The sequence below is a fragment of the Micropterus salmoides genome, unplaced genomic scaffold (assembly GCF_014851395.1).
Source record: "Micropterus salmoides isolate LMB-PRFRI ecotype aquatic unplaced genomic scaffold, ASM1485139v1 Ms_hic_scaffold_12, whole genome shotgun sequence".
Lineage (NCBI taxonomy): Eukaryota > Metazoa > Chordata > Actinopteri > Centrarchiformes > Centrarchidae > Micropterus > Micropterus salmoides.
In genome coordinates, this window is record NW_024040263.1 from 1,233,897 (window position 1) to 1,252,979 (window position 19,083).

The window sequence follows — 19,083 nt, forward strand, 5'->3', positions numbered from 1 at the left end:
AGACCCATTCATTTTCTCCAGAGTGTGGATGCTAGATGACTCACAGTTAGAGTACATCCACAGAATGGATGGACAAGAAACTCTCCTGGTTGAATCATCAGAACAAAAGATGAACTGTGTTAAAAATGTAATAATGTTCTTTAATAAAAAAGTATAACCCTATGCACATAAAAGCATAACATTACAAGAAAACTATGACTGCCAGAATGCATTTCAGAAAGAAATATCCAATCACAGAGCTAACCCCAAAATCACAAAAGCTAAAAACTATGCTCTTGACAAAACTGACTTTACATTCTGCAGCTAAAATACATTTCCTTTTGGATTCTGGGTCAATTTTGGATGCATTTGGAAACTATGGCCCTGTGTTTTATTGCAAACTTACAGTTATGGGTTTTGTGTTCGTAAGTTTATTTTGGTAAACTGTTCCTCTTGTGTTGTTGTTACTTTGCTTCCTGACTAAGTTCACCTGTGTCTCATTATCTCCTCACTAGGGTATTTAGTTGGTCTGTTCCCCTCATACTGCGCCATTGATGTCTTTTGTCCAATGGCCATGTCCAGCTTTTTTTTCCTATAATCTGTTTCCCTTGAACTTTGCCTGTTCTTTGAATTTTGAATGTTGGACTTTGGATTTGTTTGCTTGTGTTGGACTTTATGCCTTGTTTAGGTACATTGGGTATCCGTCCCTTAAGGTTCTGTCATGTTAGCCAAAACTTTGAACACAGCAGATGCCGGAGGCAGAGCAGGTGCATTTCAATTATTTATTCTAAACCACAACAGGGGCAAACTTACAGGATGGTGATAAAGCAGGGAGGTTCAAGGTTAAAAAAACAAACAAAACAGATAATCCAGAAAAAAACAGGGAAAGATACACAAGGAAAAAAGGCTGGAACAGTGATGAACTGGCACAGAGTGAGGGGGACAAACCAACTAAATACCCTAGTGAGGAGGAGCTAACGAAACACAGCTGAACTTAATCAGACAAGCAGGGAGCACACAGACAGGACACAAAGTTTACAACACAAGAGAAAGGGTTTACAAAAGTAAAAAAGGATAAAACAAATGAAAAACCCAAAACTGTGACAAATGAGTATTGTTGTAGCCTATTTCAAGCCATTCACCATACCAAACTAACAGAAAAGGCATGGGTTCCAAGAATAGAAGTTGAAATAATTCAAACTGATCATAACAAACAATTATAGCCTTGTTACATATCAGACTCAGATATGTTTTTAATTAGTTTCACTGAGAATATCATTAAAAGAAAAAAAAATGAAATGGAAATAAATTTTCTCCAGAGTGTGGAGGAAAATGGGGAATAATACTCGCAATTCTATGGCCTCAATATTTCTGCCCCAGAAAAGGGAAAAAACACTGAGCTATCCTTTCGAAGATTAGAATGGTCATCCAGCCCTGTGGGGAAATTGGTGCAGTATATAAAATTCTTATAAAATTTTAAATGTTTTCATACTAGTTTGTTGTCTATGCCTCCCACACATACTCATCTTTCTGGAGCACAAACCTAATATCATAGCTGGGAACAAGGCTATCACAGGGTTTTAATGTAGTAAACTATAACCATTTTTAAAGTTTACTACATTAAAACCCTGTGATAGTTGATTGTACATTTTCCCAGCTATAATTTTAAGTTTACAATAAAGAAATGCTAACAGTATTGACACTTGTTTCAAAACGTACTTTCTGCAATTTCTTTGTAGAACCTGAAGCGTTAATTTTAAAGGGAGCAAGGATATCTAACATTCCATGGAGAGAGTCCATGGAATGTTAGATTGTTAGCAGCCTTTGCTTAATATTGATATATGCTATATATTAATAATTTCTATAAAAAAACATTTTTAGAAGTGTATGAGAAAGCTCTAAGGTATGCTGTGTTGGATGTGTGATGTTTTAGGATCACTTTCTGTTCACTGAGCTAGAAGGCGAGAGAAAAAGAGAGTAGAAAAAGGGCAAGGTCACCAGGAGAAGCAGAGCTGATGTGGAAAAAAAGGTTGAGAGAAAGCAAGAAGGCAGAGAGAGGGATGGAGTGTAATGCTCTCTAGGTTGTGATCAATAGTGATTGTGAAGCCTGATAACCCCCTTCTGCCCTCCATCTGAATCACTGTGGAAAGACTATGGAAGTGCTGGGAAAAAAGGCAAGCAGACTTGTGTGTGTGTGTGTGTGTGTGTGTGTGTGTGTTGTTGTTGTGTGTCAGTGTGTGTAAAAATGTTCTTCATTGATCCAAAGCAGAAATTTGTGGTCAGACTGGCTGGTTTTCAATCCTGCTCTCTGGACTCATGGACTGAAGGGGAGGCAGTGGGTCCCAGCACACATTCAGCACCCTCGCTGATCCCATCAAATATTTATACTCACACTCTGCTGGAGCCACTGAAATACAATTAGATGAATGCGTGGGTGTGTGTGTGCGTGTGTGTATGTGTGTGCGCAGTTTTAACCCAGAGGGAGTTGGACCAGCTCTTAAGCCTCTTTTAGCTCATTGTTTTGGTTTTTACAGCACATTTATAGTTTGGTTAGGTGCTCTAATCAACCCGGTTTCCAGCAACAGCTGGCAGCTGTTTTAACAAACAAACTAGGCTACTGATAGGCCTACAGTACACTACCCAGTATTATTGTCTCACAAATCACCTTCTGCATGTGTAGTGAAGGTACTAAAGGTTATAAATAAGCAAAACCCTAGACCAGGGGTGGCAGTTTTCTGCATTCACTTGCCCATCTTTTTGGTTCTGCCATGTTTAATCAACTGAGTTAAATGTTATCCATCATTGTAGGCAGGCTCTGAAATGTACTTTTTTCACTACCTGCCCACTGGAGCAGGCAAGAAATTGTTTCTGCCACTTGATACAATGAAATGTATGAGCTAAATGAAGGAATAACATTCAGCTCACTTAGGCATCATTTGATGTAAATAGTGTTGTAATTCAATGTTGAATATACTTACAAAAATATTTACATGCATGTTTGCAAGCACAACAAACCTCTGTCTTTTAGTACATAACAATCACTCCACCAAACTTAATAGAAATACTAATTTTGAGTTTCAACAAAAATATAACGTGATACCTCATGCCCCTAATAGGTAAGCTTAGGGATTCTCTGACAACACCGGAGTCACCCTCTGTAATCTGGCCACTTCGCTGCTGGCAAGCTAACAGGGTGTCACTCAGGACGGACTGGGGGCCGTAGTTTGGCCACCCCTGCCTTAGACCCTCTTGGCTTATTTCCATCCAATACACCAAAAACACAGCAACAGGTGGGGGCATTACAAGACAAGACATTAATTAGGTGTCGGTATTCGTATCCATGTATGGGCTGAATGCTAATACCAGGTATAAGTAAGGGAAAGAGGGATCAAATGAAAAGGCTAATCACACTGTGCACCTCTGTAACAAAACAGTTTGAGGTTGGCATTTCCGGATGTTAAACCTTAATTCCACAGGGCCAAGCTATTTTCGTGGGGAAGCCTTTAATTCCTCCTAGTTGTCTGGTCTAAACTGCTCTACACGATGGTAATCAGTTTACAGCATATCTCAAACTCTCTCCATCTGTATCTCACTTCTTTCATCTGTCTCTCCATCTGTCACTCTCATCTCAACACCGCACTCTACCTCTCCCTCAATTCAATTTGATTTAACACACTTAATCTGCATGAATGTTACGTGAGGGAAATTGTCAAAGCATCTAAATACAACCTGAACCTCGCTCTCTCTCTCTCTCTCTCTCTCCCCCACCCCCCCCACCCCCCATCCTTCCTCTCTTTCTGTCAGTCTCGGTTGCAGTTTCACTCTCACGCTCTCCTCCATCTCCCCATGCTCAGTGTCGTGAAGTCTTAAAGGAAACATAATTAAAAGTCTCCTCATCTGTCTGCTAGTGAGATGAGAACAAGCTGGGATATGAACAGAAGCTTTAACATGTGAATAGTAACGCTTAAATCACTTTCCTCCACTAAGTCTGTTTGTGAGACAAGCCTTGAAACATGCTGCAACAAAGCCGACAAGAGCCTGACTGTCAAATGCTGTCTCTGTGGGGGGAAAAAGGACATATTTGCAACAACTACAGAGAGCAAAATCCCACTATGCTTAGTTTACAACACTTACGTAAGATAAATTAGAACAGATTCATCTTGAGATACATTAAACAGTGGAGATTTGCTTTCCTCATTTAGATAATGTTTCAGGCATTTCTGCTTTACTAGATACTCAGAGAAGAGACATGAGGGAACATTTTTATTTAATTTCTAGCAATTAAAATCATTCTGATCCTCATCTGGAGGATTCAACTTGATTGTTTATTTGGTGAAATATTTTAAATAGGCCACACATACTATACATTCGCACATGTGGTTAATTATCTCTGAGGCTAAAAGTTACCTATACTACACAAATGCACATGTGGTTAATGTCTCTGAGACTAGAAACTTGAAACTGCACGTCTAAAAAACCAGTGGTAGGGACAGGCTAGCAAACTCTATCACGGGAGCAAGTTGTTTCTGCTGTAACTCTGCGGTGATGCCCTGACATTTCATCTAGCACCATGATCCACCAGGTTACAGTTTTCACTTGCTAACAGGTCAATTTCACACTCTAAATGTCAGCCTAATAACATCCAATTGACATAAATGTTAAAATGTTTAAGTATTTAGGTCAAAGTACAATATTGTTGACAATGTACAGTTTAGACTGATGAAAGCTGAGCCAAGTCTTGTACAATGTACAGCCCGGCCTGACGAGCTACCAGCTCAACTTTACATTGCCTAAGATGTCCTATAATGGCCACCATACAAATCTGGTCTCTTCACTAGCACTACCCTTGGGCCAAACCTTATGTTTTCTTGGCCCAATACTACTGGTAAACATCAAAGAATAAAAGAAAAATGTTGCCTCCTTGTTTTACATCGATTTAACAATTTTACATTACAGCCTCACTGAGCTGCTATTGTGGCTTATTGTCAGTTACTTAACTTAATCCCCTTTGTCCCTGGTGGGACATAAGGCTTCGACGACGATCTGCCACCATCTAGACTTGTGTTGTGCAACATGCTGGGCCAACATCATGTGGAAATAGACAGAGTATTAAGAGTTAGAGTAATCTCTATAAACTGATATCTCCTTATGAATCTAAAATTGGGCAAAATGCAATTTCGGAACCCATGAGCTTTCGTCTGACAATGATTTTTCTTTTTATGCTAGAGATTAGCTTTAAGTTTTAAGTCCTCATCAGACAATAGGGTTCAGAGGCTGGAGTAATATAATATGACATATGATTTTGTTAACCTTCAAGAAATGTAAGCTCCATGACTAAAACTAACGACATTTTTTTAGCCATTAAAAAGCCCCACTCAAAAGTAAATGCAGGTTTCTCAGTGACTTAACTATTCATTTCAAAAGATTGGGCTTTGAAGATATGTAAATATGTGTTTCATGGGACACTGAATGTTGCACTGGATGTTCTCATTTTAATTGTTCAAGATATAAAATTATTATATTGTTATAATATGTTAGTGCTAATGTTACTTGCTGTGATTTTTTATAGTTTATGTACATTTACCAAGACAGTGACAGCTGGCCAATATTTCTAGCAATTAGTTGTTTAATAAGAATAAAGTGAAGTGTGTACATTCTTGTTCTTTATTTATAGCTACTTAAGATGACCTGTTATGTGATCTGGAAGCAGTCTGCTAATTATTCCCAGTTCACTTTGATTATCATTAAGTCCAGATAAAATACTTTCATGTTCCTCTTTGTTTTAATTTTATGCTGTGTTTTCTACTTAATATTGTTTTGCACCAAGTAAAGAACTGCCTTTATTTCTAAAATGTGCTGTATAGTGTATATATAAACATGCCTTGCCTTGCCTTAATACTAAAGCATTTTCATTCTAAAGTTTGGGGGTCAGATTGTATGACATACTGTTAAACCTGATGCTGTGATCAGCATGTCTGGTCCATCCATGTGAGCCAAGAAGACATGGAGAGGGATTCACTCTAATTAATAACATCTCATTTAAGATCAAAGAGGGAGACCAACATGTGGTCGCTTCCTCTCTCATGTCTCATGGCAAATCTGGAGAAGAGTGCAGGAATGCGTCCTTTTTCATTTGTGTGTATCAATAAAGTAGTTTAGGATGTTGACTGGACTACTGGGCGTGCCATGGCATTGAAGGGTACCTTGGGTATTTTTCAACCTGGACCTTATTCTCCCACGTTTTTGTGTCTATGTGACTAATTGGGGCAACATGTTTTAAAAACGCTCCAGTATTGAGCGAGCACCCTGCAGCTGGCAGCAGTGAAACAGGGTTGCAACGCAATCCTTACGGGCATTTATGTCCCATGAAAGTGTAGCCGACTATTCACTATAGTGCTTTTGTTTTGCCACTGACAGGCTCAGGTTGTTAGTGTCTGACAACATCGTGGAAAGGCTCTGTGCAGATAGACTTTTTTTTTTCCTTTTCCTTTCCTCTGATTAACCACGAACATTCACTATATCGCTATGTCAAAACGACCAGACTCCATTGATAAACACTGTTATTGTACTTCGCAAAACACAGGAGTTGCTGGTCAACAATTGCCTGTTAGTTAGTCTGTTTGTGTTATTTTGATGTTTTTGTTTATTTGTCTGACTTTGGTGTTTTTAACTCTTTAAAACACCAAATTCACAAATGTTTCTGGTTAAACAAAAATTACCTTATCTCTATAGCGATTCTGCCTACTATGTTGTCAGACTTACAATAACAATTTGCGCCTGTCAGTGGCAAAAACAAGCATCTTAGTGGATGAACTTTGACCGGACGCAATTGCCCGCAAGGATTATGTTGCAGACCTGTTTCACTGCTGCCAACTGCAGCACTGCGCTCTCACTCAATACATGACCGATTTTTAAAAGGTTGCAAAATACCAAAGTTACCCTTTAAGAAGATAATGTCTGCCAAGCAAGTGGCGCCAGCCACAGGAGATTAACATAAGCAGATACAATGTAGATATAAGGCCGGGTCAAGGTGCAGAGTAACTGCTCTTTGCTTTGGTAAGACTAGGAGTTAAAGGCAGCTTAAAGGTAAGTTAGTGAATGACGTTGACTGTCGTGGAACCCAGTTTAATTTGTGATTTCACAGTCTGATACCTACTGGAGGGCCTAGTGATGGGTAAGAACGTCACGGATACTGGGCTTCTATGCTCGTTTGGCACATTGCAGTAGGTACTGATAAATGAATATGTGTTTGCAAGTGTATGCGAGTGTTTCTTTGTGATTGAGAATAATGAGTAGAGTGACAGATACATGAATGGAGTTAGCCTGAGCTGTATACTGATGCTCAGTATACAGCTCAGCGAGAGAGGGGAGAGGAAATGAAGGCAGGAGGGAAATGGTTGAAGAGAGCCAGGAAGTGGTAGAGATACAAGAAAAGAAGAGAAGAAAGGGGTTGAGGAAAAGAGGGAGACACAGAGGGTGGGACAGATAGGAATGAAGGTGGGAGGGATGGAAGGAAGTGTCAAGGATTGATATATGGCAGGAAAAGGTAATTGAATGGCAAGGAGCAGAGAATGACCAATTTAAGGAGATAGACAGATGTAGAGAGAGTAGTGGAAGAAAGAAACTAAGGAAATGAAGGGTAAGAAAAGAAGGGAGTGTTACAAGAGGAGAGAAGGAGGAAGACAGAGCTTGTGTCTGAATCTGAAGGCATGCAATTAAAAGTGTAATAAAAAAAGACAAGACAGCCCCTGGGTTAGGGAAGTAACCGGGACTGGCAGTCACACTGCATTATGATAACACTTCACACGCCCATTGCAGCACACATACAGACACAGCTGAGCTAAAGGATTGGAATTAAAAAGTGTTTTATCAGAATAAAAGGGGGGTTCTTCAAGGATTTCAGCTCAGCTTTCACGATAACACTGACAGCCTTGTGTGTGTGTGTGTGTGTGTGTGTGTGTGTGTGTGTGTGTGTGTGCGCATGGGTATGCAGGTGAGGGAGAGAGAGAGACTACGGGGAAATAGCCAAGAAAATAGCAAACTTCCTAATGTTAATCCCAGAAGAGAAACTGCCAGTTCTGCCTTCTGGATCTGCTTGCCACAGCCTCACAAGCACTTTAAGATCCCCAAAAATAAAGAATTGTACAGTATTGTAAGTAATTCTTCTAGTGTACTCGTATTGTATAGCAATCAAAGCATAGACTGCATCAGTATAATATAGAACCTGCATAAGGTAAAGTAAGGTACTTTTGTCACATTCATTCTCTGCATTTAACTCATCCCAAGTACTGGGAGCAGTGGGCAGCCACTGTACAGTGCCTGTGGATCAACTGGAGATCTAAGCCAGTGCTGCCGTTTAACGCACTGACTGGAGACTCTTTATTTGATGGTGGGGGAAACCGGTGCACCGAACCCGAGACCTTCATACTGTGAGGCCACAGTGCTATCCACTATAATAAACAATATTTTGATGAATATAGATATCTGAAAAAATCCTTGCTACAAGGATGATAATCGTTACTTTAAACATATAACGCAGCCCTATGCACACTACCTATACTGTATATGTATGAGTGTGACTTACAATGATCAGTAGAATGAAGTAGATGAAGTTGTAGAAGGAATGAGCATCCATCACATAGTACATGATCTCCACCCAGCCCTCCAGAGTGATCACCTACAGACAAGAGGAAAGGTGTAAGTAAATACACAATAACTGTATCCACAGGACGTTTGCTCTTAGGGTTGAAATACTTCTGTTAAAAGGAACAATTTGACATTTTCGGAAATGCATATTTGTGTTCTGGCAAGAAAGTTATACAAGAACTTTGATACCACTCTCATGTCTGTTCAATAAACTTAAGCCAGCAGCCAGGAATCTTGACTAAGCATAAAGTCTGTCTGAACGTAACAAAATCCACCTCTAAAGCTGTTGCATAACTATGCCACATTGAATTTGCTTACAAAATGATTATTTGCCATTTTATGGGGAATTGTTTACTGAAATATTTCTTGGCTGGGAACAGTGACTTACTGGAGTCTTCATGGTCGGCTGGCAACTGCTCACGGCCAAGAAATCGTCTGACACATTCCCCCATAAAATGGCAACTTGTTGTTTTTACAGGAGTGGATTAAACAAATGAGAGAATGAGTAATCAAGAACTAGCTCGATTTTGAAAGTATCCAAAAAAAACAAAAAATCCTTCAGGCTTCCACCCAAAGCCACTCCCCCAAACACACATTTACATGTGCACAGGCAGAAGCTAGAGCGCAGGCAGGCCAGCCAATACGGGTGGTCAATAAATTCACTGGGTCTGACTAAAATGATTAGCTGTCCTTATTAAAGTTCCGCAACAGCCTCAGATAAGAATTTCTTTTCATTTTTGTGTCAGAGCATTTGATTTATTGATTGTTGTCGGAATGTAAAAAAGAACATCGACAAATAAAACAACACAATATTATTTAAAAGGTGGTTATGGACCAAAAACAAAGCAGTCTGATTGGTGGTCTGCTTTTACAATACCAAGTTTACCAAAATCCCCACCTGGAAGATGACAATCCAGGCATAGGCAATGTTGTCAAAGTTTATGGCTCCTTTGTGGGGGTTGGTGTGCCCTGTATGACACCTGGTGTAGTACTGGTTCCAGTTGACACAGAGCCCTGCTACACTGACACTGCCATTGGCCACAGGCTCAGGGCTCAGGCCCAGTGACTGGCGGTACAGGGCGTCGTCTTTATCCAGGCAGCACGCCCTGCCTCCCTGGCGGCGAGCTGGGACGTCAGAACATGACATGATACCGTTGTCGACTGGCAGGGAGCAGATGAAGGGTCGCTCGTCATCCTCGTCAGCCATGTAATAGGGCCTAGGCAGACTGATACCCGTAGCGCTGGAAGTGTGAAGGGAGAAGTACAGTGGTGAGTACAAAATTAAAGATTTGTATATTCCCTTTAAAACAAGAAAAAAAGAAAGGATAAAACAATTATATAACTTTACATTAAGGGAAGTCCATCAGAATAAAGATTTATAATGTAACTTAATATTGCACTAAATTGTATTAAAACTCATCTACTTTCACATAACATAAAGGTATGAAGTAAGACATGCTTTAAAGAGATGTGTGTGTGTGTGAGACTTTGTGGCGTGCTTTCATAGACAGAGCAAAAACACTTGTCCTTCATGGCTATTTCCAACACACACCGAATAAGAACATATAACAACCACAGACACAAAGCTGAGTGGATGAAAGGATGGAGAGAAGGAGAGAGAGTGGGAAGCAGACACACAGACAGATGATTATATTTGTGATGGTAAAATTGAAAGAAAACGACACCAGAGGCACGTGGACAGAGAGAGGTAGTGATGGGACACATTAACCCTGACACACAGCTGACTGACGGAGTTTGTCTGCAGTTGTGTGGCTGTGGCTAACCCTTCCCTATAGTTCCGGTGCGTGTCCACTATTGTTGGCTGCATTCCACACGTATTTCTTGCCGTCACATTGATGATGTTAAACTGGAAAGGAAGGCAGGCTGTGAGAGCTCTCTTATTGACTGCTCAGCCTATCGAATCAGTGATTTCACCCACTTGATGTGGCATCTACCAGATTTTTTGCTTTTACCCTTTTTCTTCTTCCATAAACAGACTAAGAAATTCAGACTGTCAAACATACTGTGGGCTGAGTGCAAAACCAAAATTTACAGTGTTGTCCAAGCATAAACTGTCAAATTCACAGCGTCGGAAAAACGGTACCTTAGTTTGTCTCTCTGCGAAGAAGAAAGTACAGATACATGTATTCCCTCTCACACTGGTGCAAAATATACTTGCAGACCAGTGGTCAATGTTACTTCTTTGCAGTCGACATGGTGTGTCAGTGAGAGACAGACAGAGGAAGGCCAAAAGCAGCATAAGACTTAACAACATTAAATGAGTTCCAGTGAGAGTTGTGAGTTCTTTTCTGTTTAAAAATTTTGTAAATGAAAGAGAAGGAGAGGAAGAGAGGGACAGAGCGGTAGAAAAAATCTAAAACTGAATCAATAACTGAAAAAGGGAAGGCAATATGGGGAGAAGAAAAACAAAAAAGGATTATATGTGTAAGTAAAAGTGTTTGCCTCGCCATTACAAAAAGAGCAAGGTAGACGTTAAAGCCAGAGAACGGCAAAGCTGTGTGATCTCACTTTAATCTGAGAGCTGGTTGCAATTTAAAGGGCAGACCAGAGAAAGAGATACAGATGAATGCAGACGGCGGTTAGCAATTACATCTGACCTGGTATTTGAGAAGGCTCAATAGAAGCAGCATTGTGAGTACTACCCTGTCTCTCACTCGTCTTTGTCACACTCTTTCTATCTCTTTCACTAACTCTGTCTCTCTGCATTGTGCAGTACTGAACAGGAGTTATTACCTGAGAAGATCTGCAGCCTTTTTACATTATTTACAGTGTAGCTGTGGATGTTTCTGATATATCTTTTTTCCTCACATCATTCCGCACTTCCATCACATGAATTGATTCTGGCCAAAATCTCCTCCATTGCATCATCTCATCTAAGTTGCAAATATATTGCCTCATAGGACAAATTAAGTCTAAACCCGAATATGCCACAAGCATGGCTTGGTGTCAAAGAAATTCATTTTGATATGAATGTAATAACACAAGGTTAGAGAGTCATTGTCTCTGATAATGTTTTTGTTTGTCCAATTAAGCTTTTATAGTAAAGTTCCAATTTCTTTTCCACAGGAATAATTTACAACTAGCAAGCTGGTGAAGAAGTTGGAACATCTATCAGCTTAAGAGACAGATGTTATTTTTTTCAAAAATAATGACCAAACCAGAACTAAAGGGAGAGTAAATATTTGACTTATATGTGTAAGGTGGTCAGAAACATAACTCATAATGGAAGTTAATGTGGGTCTGGATGTGTAAAAGGGCAAACGTTGACCAAACACCTTAGCCATAACAACTTAGAATGACTTTAAAAAGCAGGATTGTTGGTTTGTCAGCTGATCGTGGAGTTTTTTTGTGCCCAAGTTGCCAAAAAAGCAATTAAGAACTATAACAACCATCATGCCATACCTTTGTACACTATTAAAACCACATTCAACAGATCTAAAGCAAGATGATGCTTGACCTGGAAGCTTCTTTACAGAGTCTTTTTCAACAGTTTAACAGCAGTTTTGAAGTCTTGTTCTAGTGGACCATTAACTGTGCAAGATTTATGAAAAGTGCTGTAGTCTGGTCTAGTGTCTCATTAATTGAGTACACTATTTTCAACAAGTCTGATCACGCTCTATTTGTTTTTCAGTTCTTTATTCGCGAGGGTGAAATTAGGTGACAAACACCCTGGCCAAGCAAAGCTGGCTACCTAAACCAAACACAAGGCCAAAGCCGCTAGAAGAAAATGTTTCTGGCTTTACTCAAAAACTTAATAACAAATATGTGCTGCATGTTTGTATCACTTAGTATTTTTAAACCAATTAAAAACAGTTTTTGGTGCAGTATGGTACTTAAATAACACAAATTATGTGAGTGCTGTTTTACAGCCCCTGCTATGGGATTTTCTGGTGTGCCACATGGATCTCAAGTGGCTAGTTTATCAAACTAAAAAGTAAAAACAGCGGATGATATCTAATTGCTACTTTCTGGTTAAAAATGATAATGAATAAACAAACTAACCCCAGTGAATCTTCTTCACTGGATGGCCCCCACACAGAATAAAATGTACAAACCAACTGCAATAAATGTTGTTCTCTCTGTTCCTAGCTGTGTTCACCTGTTGAGCCCATCTGCTTCTGGTTTCTATGGCTGTTCATTTATTCACTTTCCACGTGGCACTGTCTGTGTGTCATGAATAAACAACCTACATTACAGTGTGTGTCTGCAATAATGAACCTGTGTCTCCTGATATGTTTGTATTTTTGTCTCCCGTTTGTGCAAACAGGAGGCCTGGGAACAGCAAGTAACTGTCAGAAAAATGTGACCATCCACCCGCTTATTCCACTCTTCTTCCCATCACACACCTCATCCTCTAATACCCACCTCTGTACATGACCAAGTCAACACCCAGCGACAGCAGACATCACAGCCTAGCAGATTATCAGATTGGACACCGGCTGTGTTTCTCTGTATACTGAGGTGATTACGTTCGCCACCAGACAGTGTCAGACAGACTGCAGTCATTTCACACCTGAGGAGACGTTGGACTCCTGACAGCGGAGACACCAGCCAAAGGTGTGTGTTTTATACCTCCCGCACTTGTTCCTGGACACACTCTGCGGTCTAATTGACAACTGTCACCCGTGGTTTGCATCAGCTCTGTGGCAAACGATTTAAAAAAATCTGCTTGTGTGCATGTTTTACCAACATCGGATGGCATTCAAAAAAATTAAGTCAGGACATTCTGTGATTACATCCCATCTCTGTCTCATCTCTGAATTTGTTACCATGGTGATGGCCTATCCCAAAGCCTCTCAACAGATTATTATTTTCTCTCTGGGCTTGGCTGTGCAAACTGCTGTCCAGCCCACTCATTGGTGACGCTTGGCCACGAATTTGGTCTCCCTGGGCTGCCGCTCACGACCAACCAAATCCAAGTTATAGTCTGAGGTCTGTGTTTTCACAGTGGTATTAGCTGTACTCTTAATCATAGAGATATTTGGGAACAAAACACCTGTTAAGCATCCAGCTTCTAATTTGGACTGACTTTTTTATTTTGCTGTTACCAGGGGACATGAAGAGAGTCATCATAATTCATGCAATTCTTTAAAAAACAATTCACAGAAGTCACGCTAGTGTCCCACATACTGCTGAGCAAATGCCCTGCACAACAAATGCACTCTTGATTAATCACTCATTTTCAGGTGCATAATTTTATTTAGGCGTTGTACTAGAATTTTTGTCATACTGCACACCTCTTTTTCATCTGTGTGTTGAACGCTTTATTTTAGCTATGGAGTGAGGCATCTCACTTCTGTTCAGCCTTGTTGTTGTTGGGAGTTGCACATTTGCAGTACATAGGTAAGGACTAATAGCTAATTAAAAGCAGAGTAGGGCGGGTACTGACAAGCAAGGTAGCAAGTACTAAGTTCTTAATTTGTAACAAAAGTATCTTTCATACATAATGTTTTAACTGTGCACTGGTATCTAACCTTCTGTAGGGAGGGTGTGGGTGAAGGGGGGCAGCGGGCGGGTCATATCACCCAAGAAGCAGACTGTGCTGGTAGGTTATGTGTTTTAGTTGAACCTATAGAGATGCCCTGTTCTTTCATTATATATCAAATCTGTCAGGTAGGGAGTGTCTTGTAGCTGTTTTGAAGGACTGATTGAGAAACATCATGGAGCCTCCTCCAAAGCTGCCAGTGTTGAAAAGACATCTTATCTAAAGTCACTTTTTAAAAGGAGACATCTAATAACACAAGTCAGTCATTTCAGTTCAGTCAATTTATTTATATTGTTTTATTATTTCATAACAGGTCCATCAGCCTCCACCTCTACCTCCATCATTGGATTCATCCAAGAAGCTTACAGTGCTGGTAAGTTTAGGCCTACATCAACAATAACTAAACAATTATTCACCTCTAGGAACACCCAGTGTATTAACATGTCAACTTACTAAAATTACTTATTTTCTCTGTTAATCTTTCTCATAGGTCTAGCTGTGCCAACTGAAGTGGAGAACAGTACCATACTACCACACCTGGCTCTCCAGTCAGACATTATGACTTTTCCAAAAAGACACTCAGACAGTAAAAGTAGTTTCTATCATTACATGTTTAGATCACAAAAAGCTAGTTGAGAAAAGTGATGCTATCAACTGTTTTGTAGTTTTTGTCTTTTAATATCTTGTCTGGCTGTTAATAAAGATTTAAGCTTTGGTCATAATCACTTTATCAGTCTTCTTATTCAGAACTAAGTCACAAGTGTCTACTGGGTCTTGCACTGCCATCAGGTCTTATTTAAAAACAAGAGACGTTGTTTCTGCGTCATATATAGTCACAACGCCCAACAGTCAAGAGGGGCCTTCAACTAAATTTTGATTAGGGCCCCCGAAGGTCTAGGGGCAGCTCTGCACACGCACACACACACACACACACACACACACACACACACACACAGGCAGAGCGGAGCAGAGAGGCCACTAGGCAGGCTGAAGCGTGGCTTCGGCTGTAATACTTCCCGGTATGTGGATTTATATTTATATATATATATATAATATTTTATATATGAGCCTGTTCTTAGAGAGGTGCATAAAATAATGAATGATCTATCATACATCCTTAACTGTGAATATGAGCGCTTACCTTCTGGCTGACTGTTAGGAGTTACAAAATGTTGAATTAATTTATTAAAACTAATTTGTTCCACCTTCTGTTGCCATCGTAAATAGCATAATTTAAATGATGTATTTGTGAAGATCTACATGGTCACAGAACACTTTATAATAAGGTTTACATTAGCATGTAATGCAATGATCTTGTTTACTGAACTGATTTTTATTTATTTATTACTCATTTTGTCCATTGGTTTTATTGATGAATGTACACTATAAACGTACGGAAATGAATGAGCTTTCTTATTAAATATATTTTAACATATGGTGGTGCAGTGGTTAGCACTGTCGTCTCACAGCAAGAAGGTCGTCAGTTCAAACCCCGACCTTTCCCCGGCCTTTCTGTGTAGCTTCCGACTTCCTCCCACCATCCAAAGACATGCAGACTAGGTTGATTGGTGACCCTAAATTGTCCTTAGGTTTGAGCGTGAGTGGTTGTTCGTCTATGTGTGGCCCTGCGATGTCCAGGTTGTACCCCGCCTTGGATTGGCTCCAGCCCCCCCCCCCCCGCGACCCTGTACGCAGGATAAGCGGTTGACGATGGATGATTGTAATGATGCTGCTAAGTATGTCTGGGGATGTTTGTCTGGAGTGTGTGTTGTGAGCTTGTTTTGTTTGTCTGTCTCTGCTTGGCTCTCTCTCCAGTCTGGGAGCTGGGGGGCGTGTCTGCTGCGGGCTCTGCACTCACCTAAGGCTTATCTTCAATCAGCACACCTGACCTGTGTTCCTCAATCAGCCACTGCTTAAATAGGAGGCTCAGACATCCAGTCCCCGCCGGATCGTTGAATTTCCATGCGTATGTCGTGTCGGCCCCAGCCGACCTCAGAATCTGTTTACCTTGCAAATATCGTTTGTATCGGTCTAACCTTATCTCTCTCTCTCTCTGTCTCAGACAACCTCCACCGCCTCAGCAAATCCCCAGCCTGAAAACGCTTGGATCCGCCCGCAGCCTGGACACCTCTCCGCTCCCAGTCCGCCAGCAGCACCCTCGGAATTCCCCCCTACCCGGGATCTGGAAGGGAGCCTCTGCCTCCAACCCCTGACTTCCCCAGCTCATTCCCTTTTGAATAAACTCTTCTCTTCCTGAAAATCTGACAAATGCTGAGCCCAATAAAGTTTCCCCAAGGGGACAATAAAGTATATTTTATCTTTGGACCGAACTTTCTAAGCCATTTTTAATGATGCAAATAAAATTGTAGCCCTTGTAATCTGAATTTGACTGGAGGATTGAAGGTTTGATGTAAAAACGCTAAATCATTCAGCCTTAACGTCACATCATATCTTATCAATGAAGTTATCTTGCAAGGGAACCGTGGCGTGGTCCATGGAGTGTGAGAATGTAATCAAAACCAGCTATGTGAAATCACCAAAAGATGCACAATTGCTTGGGTAGAAGTTGAAGGATATTGACATCTGACTGACAGTTGTTGTTGCTTCTGCTGCAGTGAACAGACAGATAGTAATACACAATCTAACACACGACACACAAACAAGTGGGATTCCTGTGCCATTGAAGAACACAAGCAGAGAGTGTATCGGCAGCCACTCTAAATCAACAACAGCATTTGCACTCCTCTGATTTTGAAGCGACATGACAGAAGAGTAATTGAATTTGTGACACTTCCACCAAAATAAACAGCCCAAAGCCACTGAGATACAGAACATTAGTCCTACCATGCAATATTAGCACAACAATAACTCAAGAAGTAAAAAGGTGAAAAGATCTAGAAAAATCAAAAAAGCAAAGTGCATCCAGTCGTCAAACTGTAAAGGTTAGAGGTAGCAGAGAGATAAAGGTGCAGTACACCTGATCCACAGTATTAGCATCCTAAAGCTTAGACCTTTTTCCAAAACCCCAGACACCCTGCTGGGGGTATTCAATAGAGTGTGCATTGTGTTTCAGTGGGGGAGTTGATTGATTGTGTGTGTGCATGCATACATGTGCATGCTTGCAAGGGCATTTCTGTGGCTGTCTCTGTGTGCACAGCAGGGGATGATTTGCCACATACTGTACACAGTTAATTGCTAATGCGTATGATGATAAAGATATGATACAAAGAAAAGGTAAAGCCAAAAAAACAGCAAGGAAAAATAAGTTGTTTCCTTGGAAGATCCAAGGAAACAGGTCAGCAGTTCCAAATTGTCTTCTCAAATGAGACAACAGGGGTGCATCAGTGAAATTTAGTGAGATTTTTTTCTTCCCACAGCACAGCTTGGGCTCTGGGCCCCATAGAGAGGCATGGGAGTAATTTGAAATAAAAACTGATATAAAGAAATAATGGAATATCGTGTAACATGAATGAGTTATTCACACAAAATGATGCATGTACATAATGTGAAAATGATGGGATGCTAATGAGATGTTAATGAGATGTTAATGACATGATTGAGTCAAGAACCGGTTGTCTGGTATATATTTCTGTATACCAGAAGCTGAATGATGAAATTGATACACATACAGTTGGGAGAACAAGTATTTGATACACTGCTGATTTTGCAGGTTTTACTACTTTCAAAGCATGTAGAGGTCTGAAATTTTTATCATAGGTACACTTCAACTGTGAGAGACGGAATCTAAAACAAAAATCCAGGTAATCACATTGTATGATTTTTGAATAATTAATTTGCATTTTATTGCATGACAGAAGTATTTGATACATCAGAAAAGCAGAACTTATTATAAATATTTGGTACAGAAACCTTTGTTTGCAATTACAGAGATCATATGGACATGCGCTGGCTTAAGCAGGAGGACCTTTCGTGCGCCGCAGGATTATAATCCATGACGGCGTAGTGTGTTACTAATGGTTTTCTTTGAGACTGTGGTTCCAGCTCTCTTCAGGTCATTGACCAGGTCCTGCCGTGTAGTTCTGGGCTGATCCCTCACCTTCCTCATGATCATTGATGCCCCACGAGGTGAGATCTTGCATGGAGCCCCAGACCGAGGGAGATTGACCGTCATCTTGAACTTCTTCCATTTTCTAATAATTGCGCCAGCAGTTGTTGCCTTCTCACCAAGCTGCTTGCCTATTGTCCTGTAGCCCATCCCAGCCTTGGTCTACAATTTTATCCCTGAGGTCCTTACAAAGCTCTCTGGTTTTTGCCATTGCGGAGCAGTTAGAGTCTGTTTGACTGAGTGTGTGGACAGGTGTCTTTTATACAGGTGCAGTTAATACAGGTAATGAGTGGAGAACAGGAGGGCTTCTTAAAGGAGAACTAACAGGTCTGTGAGAGCCAAATTCTTACTGGTTGGCAGGTGATCAAATACTTATGTCATGCAATAAAATGCAAATTAATTATTTAAAAATCATACAATGTGATTTTCTGGATTTCTGTTTTTCTGGATTCGGTCTCAGTTGAAGTGTACCTATGATAAAAATTACAGACCCTCTACATGCTTTTTAAGTTGGAAAACCTGCAAAATCAGCAGTGTATCAAATATTTGTTCTCCCCACTGTATGAGGTGAGTTGAATGTGTTGTTATACATCGGCATTGACTGAAAATCAAATGCAAATGCAGTGAGGGCCCCCTTCCCCTTTTAACTAATCCAGTCTTAGACATGCATCTATAGTTGTATAGTATAGTATATTGTGTTATTCTGGTAATCAATTATACCACATTTAAGCCCTCACAAGAGAAATGCCAGCATTAATCATTTTTATAAGATTTTAGGAGGTGCGTCCAAACAGTGTACCAATGTGTGATACCTTTGCTCCAAGGTTTGAAAATCCCTTCATGGTCATTAGACATCTTACATATCTGACCTCTACACTGGGAAAGC

The 19,083-nt window shown here is 40.4% G+C and overlaps 1 protein-coding gene across 1 annotated transcript in view; it reads right to left on the reverse strand.

The window, feature by feature from the left end:
• Positions 1 to 9,837, reverse strand: part of LOC119898797 (voltage-dependent T-type calcium channel subunit alpha-1I-like) — a 112,124-nt gene extending 102,287 nt beyond the window's left edge. The window contains exons 1-2 of the mRNA XM_038713032.1: positions 9,524 to 9,837; positions 8,564 to 8,656 (exon numbers count right to left, since the gene is read on the reverse strand). Coding sequence (XP_038568960.1) covers positions 8,564 to 8,656; positions 9,524 to 9,832 — 402 coding nt within the window. The 5' untranslated portion in view covers positions 9,833 to 9,837. The remainder of the gene's footprint in view (positions 1 to 8,563; positions 8,657 to 9,523) is intronic.
• Between the last annotated feature and the right edge of the window lie 9,246 nt (positions 9,838 to 19,083).